The sequence below is a fragment of the Balaenoptera ricei genome, chromosome 10 (genome assembly GCF_028023285.1).
Source record: "Balaenoptera ricei isolate mBalRic1 chromosome 10, mBalRic1.hap2, whole genome shotgun sequence".
Taxonomy (NCBI): domain Eukaryota; kingdom Metazoa; phylum Chordata; class Mammalia; order Artiodactyla; family Balaenopteridae; genus Balaenoptera; species Balaenoptera ricei.
The window spans coordinates 48,348,532-48,364,066 of record NC_082648.1 but is presented as its reverse complement, the minus strand read 5'-3'; the positions used below and the strand labels follow the sequence as shown (position 1 = coordinate 48,364,066).

At 40.8% G+C, this 15,535-nt stretch overlaps 1 protein-coding gene across 8 annotated transcripts in view; it reads right to left on the bottom strand.

Moving 5' to 3' along the window:
* Window positions 1–1,759: 1,759 nt before the first annotated feature.
* ATP23 (ATP23 metallopeptidase and ATP synthase assembly factor homolog) overlaps window positions 1,760–15,535 on the bottom strand; it is an 87,549-nt gene continuing 73,773 nt past the window's right edge. For 5 of the 8 annotated variants that reach the window (XM_059936363.1, XM_059936362.1, XM_059936359.1 and 2 more), the window contains 5 exons: window positions 10,481–10,526; window positions 9,692–9,773; window positions 5,947–6,084; window positions 4,145–4,228; window positions 1,760–2,211 (listed from right to left, as the gene is read on the bottom strand). In XM_059936363.1, the coding sequence (XP_059792346.1) occupies window positions 2,008–2,211; window positions 4,145–4,228; window positions 5,947–6,084; window positions 9,692–9,773; window positions 10,481–10,497 (525 nt within the window). In that variant the 5' untranslated portion in view covers window positions 10,498–10,526 and the 3' untranslated portion in view covers window positions 1,760–2,007. Of the gene's footprint in view, window positions 2,212–4,144; window positions 4,229–5,946; window positions 6,085–6,535; window positions 6,603–9,691; window positions 9,774–10,480; window positions 10,527–11,395; window positions 11,433–15,535 lie in introns of those variants that run through there. The other 3 variants (XM_059936361.1, XM_059936360.1, XM_059936365.1) reach the window with 3 other exon arrangements.

The following is a 15,535-nucleotide window of genomic DNA, read 5'->3' as shown; positions in this document are numbered from 1 at the left end:
AGGTTGCTTCCATGTCTTGGCTACTGTAAACAGTGCTGCTATGAACATTGGGGTGCATGCTTCTTTTCAAATTATAGTTTTCCTTCACTCTGTTAATGTGGTATATTACACTGATCAATTTTCATATGTTGAACCATCCTTGCACTCCAGGAATAAATCCCACTTGGTCATGATGTGTGATCCAGGAATAAATCCCACTTGGTCATGGTGTGTGACCAGGAATAAATCCCACTTGGTCACGGTGTATGGTCTTGTTAATATGCTGTTGAATCTGCTGTGTTTCTATACACTAACAATGAAATATCAGAAAGAGAAATTAGGAAAATAATCCCATTTACAACTGCAGCAAAAGGAACTAAATACCTAGGAATATAGCTAAAGAGGTAAAAGACTTGTACTTGGAAAACTACAAGACACTAATGAAAGAAACTGAAGATGACAGGAACAGATGGAAAGATATACCATGCGCATGGATTAGAAGAATCAATATTGTTAAAATGACCATACTACCCAAAGCAATCTACAGATTCAACGCAATCCCTATCAAAATACCAATAGCATTTTTCACGCAACTAGAACAGCAAATAATTCTAAAATTTGTATAGAAACACAAAAAACAATAGCCAAAACAATCTTGAGAAAGAAGAACAGAGCTAGAGGTATCAAGCTCCCTGATTTCAAACTATACTACAAAGCGACAGTAATCAGGGCTTCCCTGGTGGCACAGTGGTTAAGAATCCGCCTGCCAATGCAGGGGACACGGGTTCGAGCCCTGGTCCAGGAAGATCCCACGTGCCGCAGAGCAACTAAGCTCGTGCACCACAACTACTGAGCCTGCACTCTAGAGCCTGAGAGCCACAACTGCTGAAGCCTGTACGCCTAGAGCCCGTGCTCTGCAACAAGAGAAGCCACCGCAATGAGAAGCCCGTGCACCACAACAAAGAGTGGCCCCCGCTCACTGCAACTAAAGAAAGCCCCCACACAGCAATGAAGACCCAACACAGCCAAAAATAATTAATTAATTGATTAATTTTTTTTTAAAAAAGCTGCAGTAATCAAAACAGTAATGGTACTGGCACAAAAATAAACACATAGATCAATGGAACAGAACAGAGAGCCCAGAAATGAACCCATACTTATATGGACAATTAATCTATGACACAGGAAGCAAGAATATACATTGAGGAAGACAGTCTCTGCAATAAATGGTGTTTGGAAAAACTGGACAGCTACATACAAAAAATCAAACTGGACTACTTTCTCACACCATGCACAAAAAATAAATTCAAAATGAATTAAAGACTTAAAGGTAAGACCTGAAACCATAAAACTTCTAGAAGAAAACATAGGCAGTAAACTCTTTGACATCAGTGTTAGTAATTTTTGTTTGGATATGTTTCCTCAGGCAAGGGAAACAACAGCAAAAATAAACAAATGGGACTACATCAAACTAAAAAGCTTTTGCACAGCAAAAGAAACCATCAACAAAATGAAAAGGCCACCTACTGAATGGGAGAAGATATTTGCAAACAATATCTGATAAGGGGTTACCATCCAAAATATACGAAGAACTCATACAACTCAACATCAAAATAAACAAACAACCTGATTTTAAAATGGGCAGAGGATTTGAATAGACATTTTTCCAAAGAAGACATACACATCATAAAGGGCATACTTCACAGGTTTCATAATCAAGTTTTAAAATGTAATAAAAGCAAATCACAATCATAAAAAATAAAACACAATAACAAGTACATTGTAGAAAATTTTAAAATGCAATTTATTTGCCTTATTTACCAAATGGTTAGCTACAAAGATACAATTTTTGCCTTGGAGTTTAAGGCAGTTTCATTTCTTACCACAGTTACTTTTTCTGATGCTAGAATCAGCATCTTCTGTGTCTTCTCTGTATTTAATTGATCATTTACATTTTATGTTTGTCCACTTGGGAACCATACTTTCTTCATGATCACTGAAGTTCTGCAATATAAAATGTCATCGTCTTCATATATTTGAGTAGTACCGATCCCGGTTTTGAAAGTCTCTATGAGCATATCTTGCATAGGTCTTATTATGAGGGATCCTTCCAAAAGGTTCATGGTCATTGAAACAAGATTCAAAAACTTCATCAACAGCCTTCTGAGCTACTTCTTTGCTGATGTTCCTAACAGCCAGGATAGAACGAATGGCTCTGTCTCGCACACAAGTCTAAGGTGAAAAGTATGTGGCTTTAATTTTATTAATATATGAAAATTTTGTCATAAAATAGTAACATTTTATACAATGTGTGAACCACAGTCAAAATTAATTTCCTCTCATGTTATTTTATTAATTTCTGTCAGTCCAAAGAAGAAAGATTAAATTATGGAACATGTTTAGCTCAATCTAAAATTATTTAGGTATAAGTAAGATCTCCTTCCCCTCCTCCCTTCTTCTCATCTTTCCTAATGATGATAATTTCTAGGCAGTATCTGCTAAACAATAACTCCAAATTTGCAAAATCATAAAAAAGTCTATAAATAAGGTTCTGGTTGAGTTTTTTAATTTGAATAAATATGAAATATACTCCTGTGCCTCTCTCTCCCTTAGCTTTTCAGGTGACCAATGCTAGATAACTTTTCCTTCGAGAGGGGCATCTCCCCTGGAGGCAACAGGAAACCACACATACATACACACAAAATTTGAAGGCATCCTAATTTTTCAGGGGAAAAAAAAAAAAAATCAACCAACTTTTTTCTTGGGTACATACTGTACAAAAGCAGGGACTCTGTTCTCTAGGACTCTTCTCCCACTACCTCCACGTATTTTCCATCCTATTGCTAGTTCTATTCATTTTCTGCTGCTGCTACCCAAGGTAAAAAGAGGAGAGATTTCTCTTTCAAAGACTCTGGACCCCGGATTACATGCCTTAACTGCATTAGCCTCTTCTCTGGGATGTTCTGATGTAGGATGTCCTACTTCCACTGAGAGCCAGAACACACCGCCCATTCAAATGCTGCCTGAGCTGAATTCACCAGATGAGCAGGGATTGGAGGGCACGGAAGACATGCAGCACAAGTCAGGGGCACATCACTAAGCGGACTTGGCACAGGCTGAAAGCATAACAGCCCTATCAGACTATCAGAGTAGCCACCCTTCCCAGGCCCCAGGTTTGCCTTCTAACTAACTCCCATTCACCGAGTTCAAAATTTCTCTTCGTAGTTCACTGTGACTTTCTACCTTCCTCCCCAGAGTTGAGTTACTCTTTTCTCGGGAGAACCAAGGGCCTTCCTGCTGTTGTTCCAAGCCTGTCCTTTTTGCATCTGGTTAAAACTGCTATCCTGATGCCCATGAACCTGACAAATTGGCCCAGCAACCTCTTCCCATAGAAGAGCTCTGACCAGCCTTTCTCCTAAGTGTGGACACAGAGCCCCTTGGTTGCTATGGGCAGAACTGCTCACATTCTTCACCAGTCCATCAGTTCTAAACTTCCTCTCCCCATGCCCATCTATCGTGGACCTTAAAAGCTTTCTAGTACAGTAGAAACTAACACAACATTGTAAAACAACTATACCCCAATTTAAAAAAATAGTGTTTCTTTTAGACAACAACAACAACAAAAAAGCTTTCTAGCTTTTCATTTGCCTATAGTTTTCATTTTGTTTTGTTTACAAAATCTCTCAGCTCAGCTCATCATAATCAAGTCTGTGCTGATTCAAAGCTTGGCTGTCACGTCACATAGCCTTTAAAGGTGTGCTAATACACACTGCACTGAAGTGCAGTCTCCGTGCTGACAGGTATTACTTTTTTGTCTAGAGAATACTGTGATGGTTTCAAAACACAAGTCCAGTGCTGTTAGGATAAAAGTAAGACAGGCTGTGATTTCACGTCCAGTCCTTATCTACCCCCATCCAAAAGTATCCCACGTGTGAGACCATAGCTCTTTTCACTGTGAAAATCTCTCACTTAGTCACATAGCTTGCCCATAATTATAAAATAGAACTGAATTCCATCTATTTGGCTTAAGTGATACACATTTTGTATTCTTTCATATAAGTAGTTCTTTCAAATTTCAAATACTAAATGTACTTCTCATTTTTCTATTCATTATTTCCACTCATAGCACTCTTAACAGTAAATGATTTCATATGTTAGTTTTTACCTGATGGTGTTGTTTTAATCCAAAATGTAACCTGAGTATTTCATTTAAAAGTGAGCAGTCTCCACTAAGGTTAGCAGCTCGAACCTATCACAAAGACAGAAGGCAAACAAAAAGAAAATAAGCACTTGTGCTCTACACCTTTACATCAACTGATTTTTTTAATTATAAAAGAATATAAAATTGGTATATTTTTCTGAAACAGAGTACCTGTAAGATTTTTTTTAAAATTCTATTGACTTAAGAAGTTCTTAAGAAAAAGAGCAGATATCCATGAGCTACACTAGGCAGCGCCAAATACACTGGGGGCAATCACCTATTCAAAGGGAATTTTCAAAACTTTCCGCCAGAGTCTTACAGACAGAACTAATTTCTTTTGGAACCAAAAGTCAAAGAGTTGGACCTCAAAGGTAAAGATTATGCTCTCTACAAAATACAAGCACTTCTAGAAATTACCAAAAGGACTTCAAGAAAGCATTCTTCCAAAGATCTACAAACTGAGTTTCAATGTGAGCTTAAAACTGAATACATCAGTACCTAAGACACTTTAGGCACACAAACCTCCCAGCTCTCCTAGCCCAAATCACTGAAACTCTCTTGGACCGTCCCTTAAACCTGTGTAAGTTCATGCCCTTCCTCCAGGGTCTTGATTGGCCTATGAAAAATTAAGTGGTACAGAGAATCAAGAACATTCCAAACTGGTCATGCTATGAACATGACAGCCTGAAGTTAGTATGTATTTTCTAATTTTCTATATCTTTAAGGTAAAAAGCAGCTTTAATAGGTGAAAAAGTCATGGAACTACCCACATGGATTCTACAGCCAACCTGGCCACGTTTTTGCTCATTCACTGCAATCAGAATGGCCCACTTCTTGTTACTTCTATAATAACATGGCTTCATTCCTCTGAGGAGCTCAAAGCACTTAACACACTTTAACTAGCTAACAGGCATTAATTCTCATAACACCCAAGGGAGAGAAATATTTAAAAGCTCAGATTTCGGTCTTCTTTCTAAATAATATGAGTTATAATCAGATGCAGTGAGGCTGCTTATTAATTTCAAGGGAAAGAGAAAATAAGTTTTAAAGTATAAGCTTGAAATTTATATTAGTTTTCTTTAGCTTCTCAGCACATTGCACTCTTCAATTAATGAAATGCAAGTATGAAATACAAATGTCTTTCTAGGAGCATATATATGTGTGTATTTCTGACAGCAACCCAAAATGCTTAATAATAAATATCTTCCTATGTTGTATTTTTGAAACGAACTGTTTTACTCTAGGGAAAGCTAGGAACTTTACCTATGGAAGGCAGCACAGCAAACCAGTCAAGAACCCTGGTTGTAATCCTGCCTCTGCCACTTACTATGTACGGTATCTGAACAACTGCCTCACTTTTCACAGAAATAAAACAGGGATAACAGTATCTACCTCAATGGGCTGTTGTGAATATTAAATAAGAGTCCACAAACAGCACAGGGTTTGGCACACGGCCCCTCAGTAAATGTTAACTATAAATTTTTTGTATTATATAGTTTATTCCATAGGAAAAATAGCTTATTATTAAAAGTCATCACTATTATTAGGATTTAAAGGTTATATTTAAGACAATTCTAAAAAGATACTTAAAATGTCTACCTGCTGTATCTAAAAGAATTGTATTCAATAGTTAAAAATGGAAACTGAAGACTAATGTGGAATTATGACAAGAAAAGGAATACGTTTAAATAAATCATACTTGAATAAAATGTTCAAACACACAACAGTGTCCTTGGGGGAAAAGTACCTTCTACAATAAAACTTACCTCAGAGCAGGCCAAGTGCCTGACGTTGGTGAACCAGTCGACATGAGCTCGACAATGATCGAATGCATGAATGAGCTCATGGGTGACCACTCTGTTCATATGGGCCTGATTACAGATATTATTCTGGCACAAAACAATCTAAGAAGCACCAAAATGAGGAAAGTTCGGTTATTTCTAAGATCTACTCTCACTTCGTAGATTCCATCTTCTCTCCCACCTGAGTGGGCTCAACTGCTTGGAAAGCCTCACCCACTCTATCGACCCAACACCCACCCCTCCATCAAGGCTCGGTCTTCACCATACATGCTCCATGAAGCCTTCCCAATGGCTAACTTCTCCCTTCTCCTCTCTCTGGACTACACAGCACTTAGTTTAAGGACATTTACTCACACACCATCCTCACTGGGTTGACTGTACCAGCCATCTTAGACTCCACAGTCTTATATTAAGAGTGGACTCTGGAATGAAGCAGGGAGATTCAAATTCCAGCCCCACTCCTTACTAAGTCAGTGACCTTGGGCAAGTTTCTTAAGCTTTCTGTGCCTCAGTTTCCTCAACTATAAAAAAGGAGATGACTTAGAGTACCTACCTCTTAGAATTGTGAGAATTAAATGAGAATATGTGTAAAATGTTTCTTATCAAGTTTCTCAATAAGCAATGAATCAACAATGAATGACCACACTGTCCCATTCTACTAGAATTGCCAGGAAAAGTCCTCAGAAAGAGCTTCAGAAAGAAGTGCAAAGAGCCAGCAGCACACTGAGCAGGACCCTATAAGAATAATAAAGACGTGAGGGGTCCTAATAATGACAGTCCCCACTTACTGTGTACTTACTGTGTGCCAGACACTGGGACATGTCCCAGATATTTTATATACATTCATTCAACATTCATTTATTCAACTAATATTTATCAAGACCTACTAGAGATTTATAATCTACTAATGGAGACAGAAATTAATCAAATATTTACCAAAATGTTTAAACACATGCAGTGACAGTTGTCATGAAGAAAAACCCAGGTTGTCACAAGTACATACAATGAGAGTCCCTGACCTGGTCTGCAGGGTTGGGAAAGGCTTTTCTGCAGAAGGAATGTTTAAACTGAGATCTAATGGATGAACAGGAGTTAAATTCGAGGAGAGGGGAAGGGAGCATTCCAGACAGAGAACAACATAGGCAAAGGGTAGGGGGAGGGTTGAAGGAAAAGAATGTTTGAGAAGCTGAAGGCAGGCCTGTAGTACGAAGCACAAAGTTGGAGGCGGTAGGCATGAGATAGGGCTGGTGAGGTCGGCAGGGGCCAAATCACTCTTTATCCTGACAAAAGTGGGAAGTCACTGAAAGGGAGTAGTGAAACGGGGGGGTGTTTTATTTTGTTTTTATCCTTTTGACCACAGTTGGAAAAATAAACAAAAGATGATCAAAACTGGATGCATAGAGACTAGTTGAAGGCAAATGAAGTATTCTAGGCAAGAGATAATAGTCCCAGAGCTAGGATGGTGTGAGCCTAAAAAGGTATTTAGGAGGTAGACTGGACAAAATTTGGTGTTGGATAGAATATGGGAAGGGAATCAGAGGTATCAAGGATGATCCTTAAATTTCTGGCATGGGTAATAGGACGGATGGTGGTACCGTTCACCGAGATATGCAAAACTAAAAGACCAGGTTGGGTGGGGATGGAGATGGTAAAAATCAATTTGAACTTGGACATGTCAGGTCTGAGGTGCCTTTAGGACATCCAAGTGTAGGTGTTCAGTGAACACTTGGCTATATGGATGTGGAGTTCAAGAGAAAGCTCTGACCCAGCAAAGTAAATGAGATCCCCTTGGTAGAGTGCAGAGTAGAAAAGAAGGGGCTCTAACACCAAGGATTAAGGGACTTCATTTGAGGGCTGGTAGAGGAAGCTAAGTTAGCAAAGGAGCAACCACAAGAGTCTTGCATACTGGAAACCATGGCAAGAAAGTGGCATTAGCTGTTAAAGTCAAGTGTATGCATGTGATATGACCTCCACTCTAGCCAGATACCTTGGAATAACTCTTGCCCACGAGCACTGGGAGAGAAGGTGAAGAATATTCACAGCAGCATTGTTTATAATGATAATAAAGTTGGAAACAATCAATACTCGATAGGGTAAACTCTACTACAGACATACAATGGAATAATATACAACACAAACTAAATTAACCAGAGGTGCACACAACAACACAGAAGAATCTCACAACGTGAACGAAAGAATTAAGTTACAAAGACTGTATGATTTCATAAAATGACAAAGTATTACACATGACCCCAAGTATAAAGCTTAAAAGGAGGAAACTAAACACATTGTTGGACTGTACACATAGATGGCAAAACCATTCAGACAAGCAGGGAATGGTTATCACAGAAGTCAGAAAAAGGAAGCGAGGGGGTTGTGACCCAAGAGGGGCACACAGGCTTCTGAAGTCCTGGCAGTGTTTTATTTCTCAAATCTGGGTGGTAGTTATATAGATGTTCATTTTACTATTATGTCTGAAAGTGTACATACAGGTATTTTACTCTTCTATATGAATGAGATACTTCACAACAAAAATTTTAATTAAAAAAAAAAAAGAGTGCTCAACTGTGTATAACACTGCTGAGAAATAAGATGAAGATTCAAAATGTGCACTCTATTTAACCCCCAAAGAGGATGAACTTACCAAGACCCATCTTGGGAGCTAGAGGTGTTGCAATTATCAATTTACAAATGAGGAAACTGAGAATAAAACGAATAACTTGCCCAAGCCCCACAGCTAATAAGCAGGGGAACTAGGATATGAACTCAAAGTCTATCTGACTCCAAAACTCAGACATCTCACCCCTCTGCTATGTTGCTCTTTCCCAGGATTACCGTGAAACAGCTATAAATAACTAAAATACATATAAAATTCCCTAGCAGGAAACAATTAAATGTACTTAAATGTGTTATATATTCATGATGGAAACAGTGACTTACAACACTTTTATCTACCCTCATATCACATGACATATCCGTCTACCACCTCAAGACTGTCAAAACCCCCCATTGACTTAAAACTTATAACATTTATTGACTTAAGTGCTCTGCTTACTATGATAAGTAGTTTACAAGAGAAATCTCATTTAATTCTCATAACCATTCTATAAGATAAATACAATCATTACCCATATTTTACAGATGAGAAAACTCTCATCAAAAATTCTCAAAGATCTATCACTTCTCACTGTGTAAAGGTGAAACTCTATCTTGGCATTCAAAGCCTCCCACCATATAGCCTATCTTTCTTTCCAATCCTATTTCTCCTCATTCCCCATGCATTCCTGCCCTCCAGCTGAACTAGACAACATGCCATTCCCCAAATACACCTTGTGCTTTCTCAACACGTCACCTTGGCTCATGCTACCCCTGCTTTTGGCAACAGTCTTTGTCTTCTTTGCCCCTGAAGAGCCTTTACATCCTCTAGCTGAATCTGTTGGCATCTTTCAGTCAATCACATCACTGTCCCATTGTGGTAACCACACCCACCTCAAACAGTTTAACCCGCCTCAAATTTTATCATTGTCTCTGCGTTCCTGTCTTGTCTCCCCTGTGAGATGTAAGGACCTTAAGAGTAAGGACCACAATTAACTCATTTTTTGAATTCTACACAAAGTCTACCAAATGGAATGCCCAACACGTAGAAGGCAATCAGCAAACATCAGGAGAGAGAACTGGAGGAAAGAAGACAACTTGGTAGACCGCCTACCTGAGACACTGAAGCATCAAAACCTCCACTGACATTTCCATTACAGTCTTCACAAGAAAAGTGTCTTTCTTTGTTAACAGCGCTGGAAGGTAAGAATGGATTAAAAAGACAACGTCCAGAAGTAGTGTGCATGGGCACAGGGGAAACAGCCCTGGGCCAGGAGACCCGGATGACACATCTCTCCATCACTACCACATAGGACACCTTGGGAAAGCAACTCAACACCTTCAGGGCTCAGTTCTCGCATCTGTAAATATGGAAACTGTCTCTGCAAAATCTATCCCAGTTCAAATTCTACGCTATGATTCCATAAAGAATTTGATCAACTAATTAAGACCATATTGGAAATAAGCTGCAGTTTCTGCCCTTGGGCCAGAATGTTAAGAAGTGGACCTCAGAAATCACTTCTTCCGATCTCCTCAAAGTTAAACAACACCTGGAAGGCTTCTACATGCATAACAAGCTGAGATTTCTTCTCCATTAAGGATAATGCTGAGACTGGCATAGTGGAAAAACCAGGTTTGGTGATTACTTACAAGTAAGATTTTAAGTATCGTCTTTACTAAATACCTGAGGTGAATAGTAGAGCCAGAGATGTGGAGTTAGGGCTGAAGAGGTCCAGAGAGAACAAGGCCTGCCTGGAGGGAGTGCAGCCAACCACCACCACCTACCATAGGGAAAGGGCTTTGTGGTCTGAAGTGAAATATCTGAAGTACTTCCAGTTTTGGTGGGGATTTTTTGTTTGCAGCAGCCAGAATATAGAGCAGCATTTCAAAAAGATTCACTTACCAACCTGAATGCTTCATGGCATCAAGCAGCAGTTTAACATACGGATCTAGAAAGATATTGATTCAGTTACATATGGTAATTGGACAAAAAGAGCACCAATTAAATTATCCAAATAGCAGTATAAGATATTATCAAACAAAACCTCACAAATCTTAGCAAAGTAATACTATCTTAAAAATGATAAAAAATGAATATGAAAAGCTAAGCTTAAATTAACGTAAAAGCAAGTCTTTAATGAAATGAAACACTGATAGAAATACGAAAATGGGTAGTACCAAACATCTTAGATAACATCAAATATGTTTCTCAGTTAAATGATCAAACACAATGTATAAAAATATATACCAAGGGGCTTCCCTGGTGGCGCAGTGGTTGAGAATCCACCTGCCAATGCAGGGACACGGGTTCTAGCCCTGGTCCGGGAAGATCCCACAGGACGCGGAGCAACTAAGCCCATGTGCCACAACTACTGAGCCTGTGCTCTAGAGCCCGTGAGCCACAACTACTGAGCTGCATGCCACAACTACTGAAGCCCGCACGCCTAGAGCCCGTACTCCGTGATGAGAAGTCACCGCAATGAGAAGCCCACGCACCACAACAAAGAGTAGCCCCTGCTTGCCGCAACTAGAGAAAGCCTGCATGCAGCAACGGAGACCCAACACAGGCATAAATAAATAAATAAATTTATTTTTAAAAATAAATAAATAAATATATATATATATACACATACACACACACACACACACACACACACACACACACCCCCCAAAAGACTGAGGAAATTTGGGACCAATATCCATAGAAACAAACAGCAGCATAGTATCCAGATTAGAGGAAGGCAGTAGGTAGGCCCACTGTTGTCTGTCCTGGTCTGTGAAGAGTGTCCCATTCTGAGTACCATACTCTAAACAGGACCTGCCAACCGAAGCTGTTCCATAGGAGAAGGTGACTAGAACAGTTCAGGACTATTTTCCACAGGAAGCAAGAAAGGGATCTGTAGATTTAGAAAAGAGAAAAAAGACTTAACTAGGGCCACAGTACCTTCAAGTATCTGAAGGGGTGCCATGTGGGAATAAATTCAGCCAACATTTCTTCAGAGGGCAGTACAAGGACCAAAGGGCAGAAGTTACACAGGGCACATTTCAACTCAGTATGAGAAAGGATTTTTCCAACAATTAAAGCTGTCGATACAAGAGCCCAACAGCCTCAAAGGGCCTCAAAGATAACCTGTTCCAAGGATAGAAAGCCCAGAGATAAACCCACGCACATATGGTCACCTTATCTTTGATAAAGGAGGCAAGCATATACAGTGGAGAAAAGACAGCCTCTTCAATAAGTGGTGCTAGGAAAATTGGACAGGTACATGTAAAAGTATGAAATTAGAACACTCCCTGATACCATACACAAAAATAAACTCAAAATGGATTAAAGACCTAAGTGTATGGCCAGACACTATCAAACTCTTAGAGGAAAACATAGGCAGAACACTCTATGACATAAATCACAGCAAGATCCTTTTTGACCCACCTCCTAGAGAAATGGAAATAAAAACACAAATAAACAAATGGGACCTAATGAAACTTAAAAGCTTTTGCACAGCAAAGGAAACCATAAACAAGACCAAAAGACAACCCTCAGAATGGGAGAAAATATTTGCAAATGAAGCAACTGACAAAGGATTAATCTCCAAGATTTATAAGCAGCTCATGCAGCTCAATAACAAAAAAACAAACAACCCAATCCAAAAATGGGCAGAAGACCTAAATAGACATTTCTCCAAAGAAGATATACAGATTGCCAACAGACACATGAAAGAATGCTCAACATCATTAATCATTAGAGAAATGCAAATCAAAACTACAATGAGATATCATCTCACACCGGTCAGAATGGCCATCATCAAAAAATCTAGAAACAATAAATGCTGGAGAGGGTGTGGAGAAAAGGCAACCCTCTTGCACTGATGGTGGGAATGTCAATTGATACAGCCACTATGGAGAACAGTATGGAGGTTCCTTAAAAAACTAAAAATAGAACTACCATATGACCCAGCAATCCCACTCCTGGGCATATACCCTGAGAAAACCATAATTCAAAAAGAGTCATGTACCACAATGTTCCTTGCAGCTCTATTTACAGTAGCCAGGACATGGAAGCAACCTAAGTGTCCATCGACAGATGAATGGATAAAGAAGATGTGGCACATATATACAATGGAATATTACTCAGCCATAAAAAGAAATGAAATGGAGGTATTTGTAGTGAGGTGGATGGATCTAGAGTCTGTCATGCAGAGTGAAGTAAGTCAGAAAGAGAAAAACAAATACAGTATGGTAACACATATATATGGAATCTAACGAAAAAAAAAAAAAAAGGTCATGAAGAACCTAGTGGCAAGACGGGAATAAAGACACAGACCTACTAGAGAATGGACTTGAGGATATGGGGAGGGGGTGGGGTGAGATGTGACAGGGTGAGAGAGTGTCATGGACATATATACACTACCAAATGTAAAATAGATAGCTAGTGGGAAGCAGCCGCATAGCACAGGGAGATCAGCTTGGTGCTTTGTGACCACCTAGAGGGGTGGGATAGGGAGGGTGGGAGGGAGGGAGACGCAAGAGGGAAGAGATATGGGAACATATGTATATGTATAACTGATTCACTTTGTTATAAAGCAGAAACTAACACACCATTGTAAAGCAATTATACTCCAGTAAAGATGTTTAAAAAAAAAAAAAAAGTCTATTGGGATTGACCATATATACACTAATATGTATAAAATGGAAAACTAATAAGAACCTGCTGTATAAAAAAATAAATAAAATTCTAAAATTTTAAAAAAAAAAAAAAGATAACCTGTTCCAGCAGAGGTCCATAAACACTCTGGTCAATTGATGGCACAGAGGTTTCTGGTCGGTGATGGGGGTTGGAAAGGCCTAGATGACTCCTGAGGCCCCCCACTTCTAAGAATCTATGAGGGATTTCCCTGGTGGCACAGTGGTTGAGAATCCGCCTACCAATGCAGGGGACACGGGTTCGATCCCTGGTCCGGGAAGATACCACATGCTGCAGAGCAACTAAGCCCATGCGCCACAACTACTGAGCCTGAGCTCTAGAGCCTGAGAGCCACAACTACCGAGCCTCTGTGCTGCAACTACTGAAGCCTGCGCACCTAGAGCCCATGCTCTGCAACAAGAGAAGCCACCACAACGAGAAGCCCAAGCACTGCAACAAAGAGTAGCCCCTGCTCGCCACAACTAGAGAATGCCCACACACAGCAACGAAGACCCAATGCAGCCAAAAATAAATAAATTTTTTTAAAAAAACTTTATAAAAAAAAGCGGGGGCGGAGTCAAGACAGCATACTAGGAGGATGCAGAATGCGCGTCTCCTCACAACTAGGGCACTTACCAGGCACCGGTGGGGGACCACAGACACCTAAGGGGATGGGAGGAACCCCAGCAACTGGGTAGGACATGAGGCATTGGGGGAGCGAAGGGGGAGGAGAAGTGGAGGCCGGACGAGACTGGCGCCCCTGAGGGGCAGCTGGGGGAGGGCAAGGGATTCCCACACCCGAAGGGGGAAATTGGGGAACCACTGGGAGGGCAGAGTATCAAAAGGGAGAGTTGCCATGTTTCCCCTGCCCACTTGGGTCCCCAGGAACCTGCTGAGATCCCGGGCCTGATCCTCTGCCCACCTAGGCCCCCTCCAGCCACACAGGTCCTGAGGGAGTGGGAGGGAGGGAAGGGGGAGCAAAAGTAAAGGCCGGACCTCCGGGACCAGCACCCCAGAGGGGTGGCTGGGGGAGGGGAGGAATTCCTACACCCAGCAGGACCCCCCACGGTTAGGGGTCCAGTGGCAATGGGGAGACCCTGTGGGAGATGGTGGGGGAGGGGCAAGAAGGAACGGGGCCAGTGCTTTCCCTGTCCACTTAGGCACCGGGAAGCCTGTTGGGCTCCCGGGCCTAATCTTCTGCCCTTGGAGCCTCCCTCGTGCCCCGCAGAGCCCAAGCCCCGCCCCTACACCCCCACCCAGGGCCCCACCTCTACACTCGGAGACACCCTCTGAGACCCCCGCCAATGCGCTGGACCTAAACCCCACCCACACACCCTCACTCAGCGCCCTACCTCCAGACTCTGGAACTCCACACTCCAGAGGCCCTCCTTTTGATGTGCTGCCTCTCCCCTTCCGCAGGCAGGTCCTAAGCAGAGGCCCCGCGCTGTGCTCAAACGTCACCCCCAAGCTGCCTAGGTCCTGCCCCACCCTAAACCCCACCCCTGCCTGAGTTCTGCCCCTGTCTAAGTTCCACCCCCATAGCCAAGGCTTTATTTTTTTTTTCTTTTTTTCCACTTTTACATTGGGGTTCTGTTTTACCTTATTAATTCATTGTTGTTCATTCTTTTATATTTTTATTTTTCCTAATAAATCTTTTATTTTTCTAATTTTATTTTATTCTTTATACTTTGTTATTGTTCTCTCCTTTTGGCTTGTTCACCCCCCTTTTTTTTTTCTTTCTTCTGTTGTGGTTTTATTTTACCATGTTGCAGTTGTTTCAATTACAGTTTTATTTTTCCTAATATATTTTTTATCTTTCTAATTTTATTTTGTTTTTTATTCTTTGACATTGTACTGTTCCTTTTTTCTTTCTTTCTTCCTTTTTTTTTTTTTTTTTAAACGCACCACAAAGCTTGCGGGATCTTGGATCCCAGGCCGGAGGTCGGGCCCAAGCTCCTGTGGTGGGAGCACTGAGTCCAAACCGCTGGACTAACAGAGAACCTCAGACCCCAAGGAATATCAACCAGAGTGAGGCCTCCTGGAGGTCCTCATCTCAGCACCAAGACCCAGCTCTATCCAACTGCCTGCAAACTCCAGTGCTGGATGCCTCAGGCCAAACAACCAGTAAGACACCCATCAAAAAAAAAAAAAAAAAATGAAACGACAAAAAAATGTTACAGAGGAAGGAGCAAGGTAAAAACCTACAAGAGCAAATAAATGAAGATGAAATAGGCAACCTACCTGAAAAAGAATTCAGAGTAATGATAGTAAAGATGA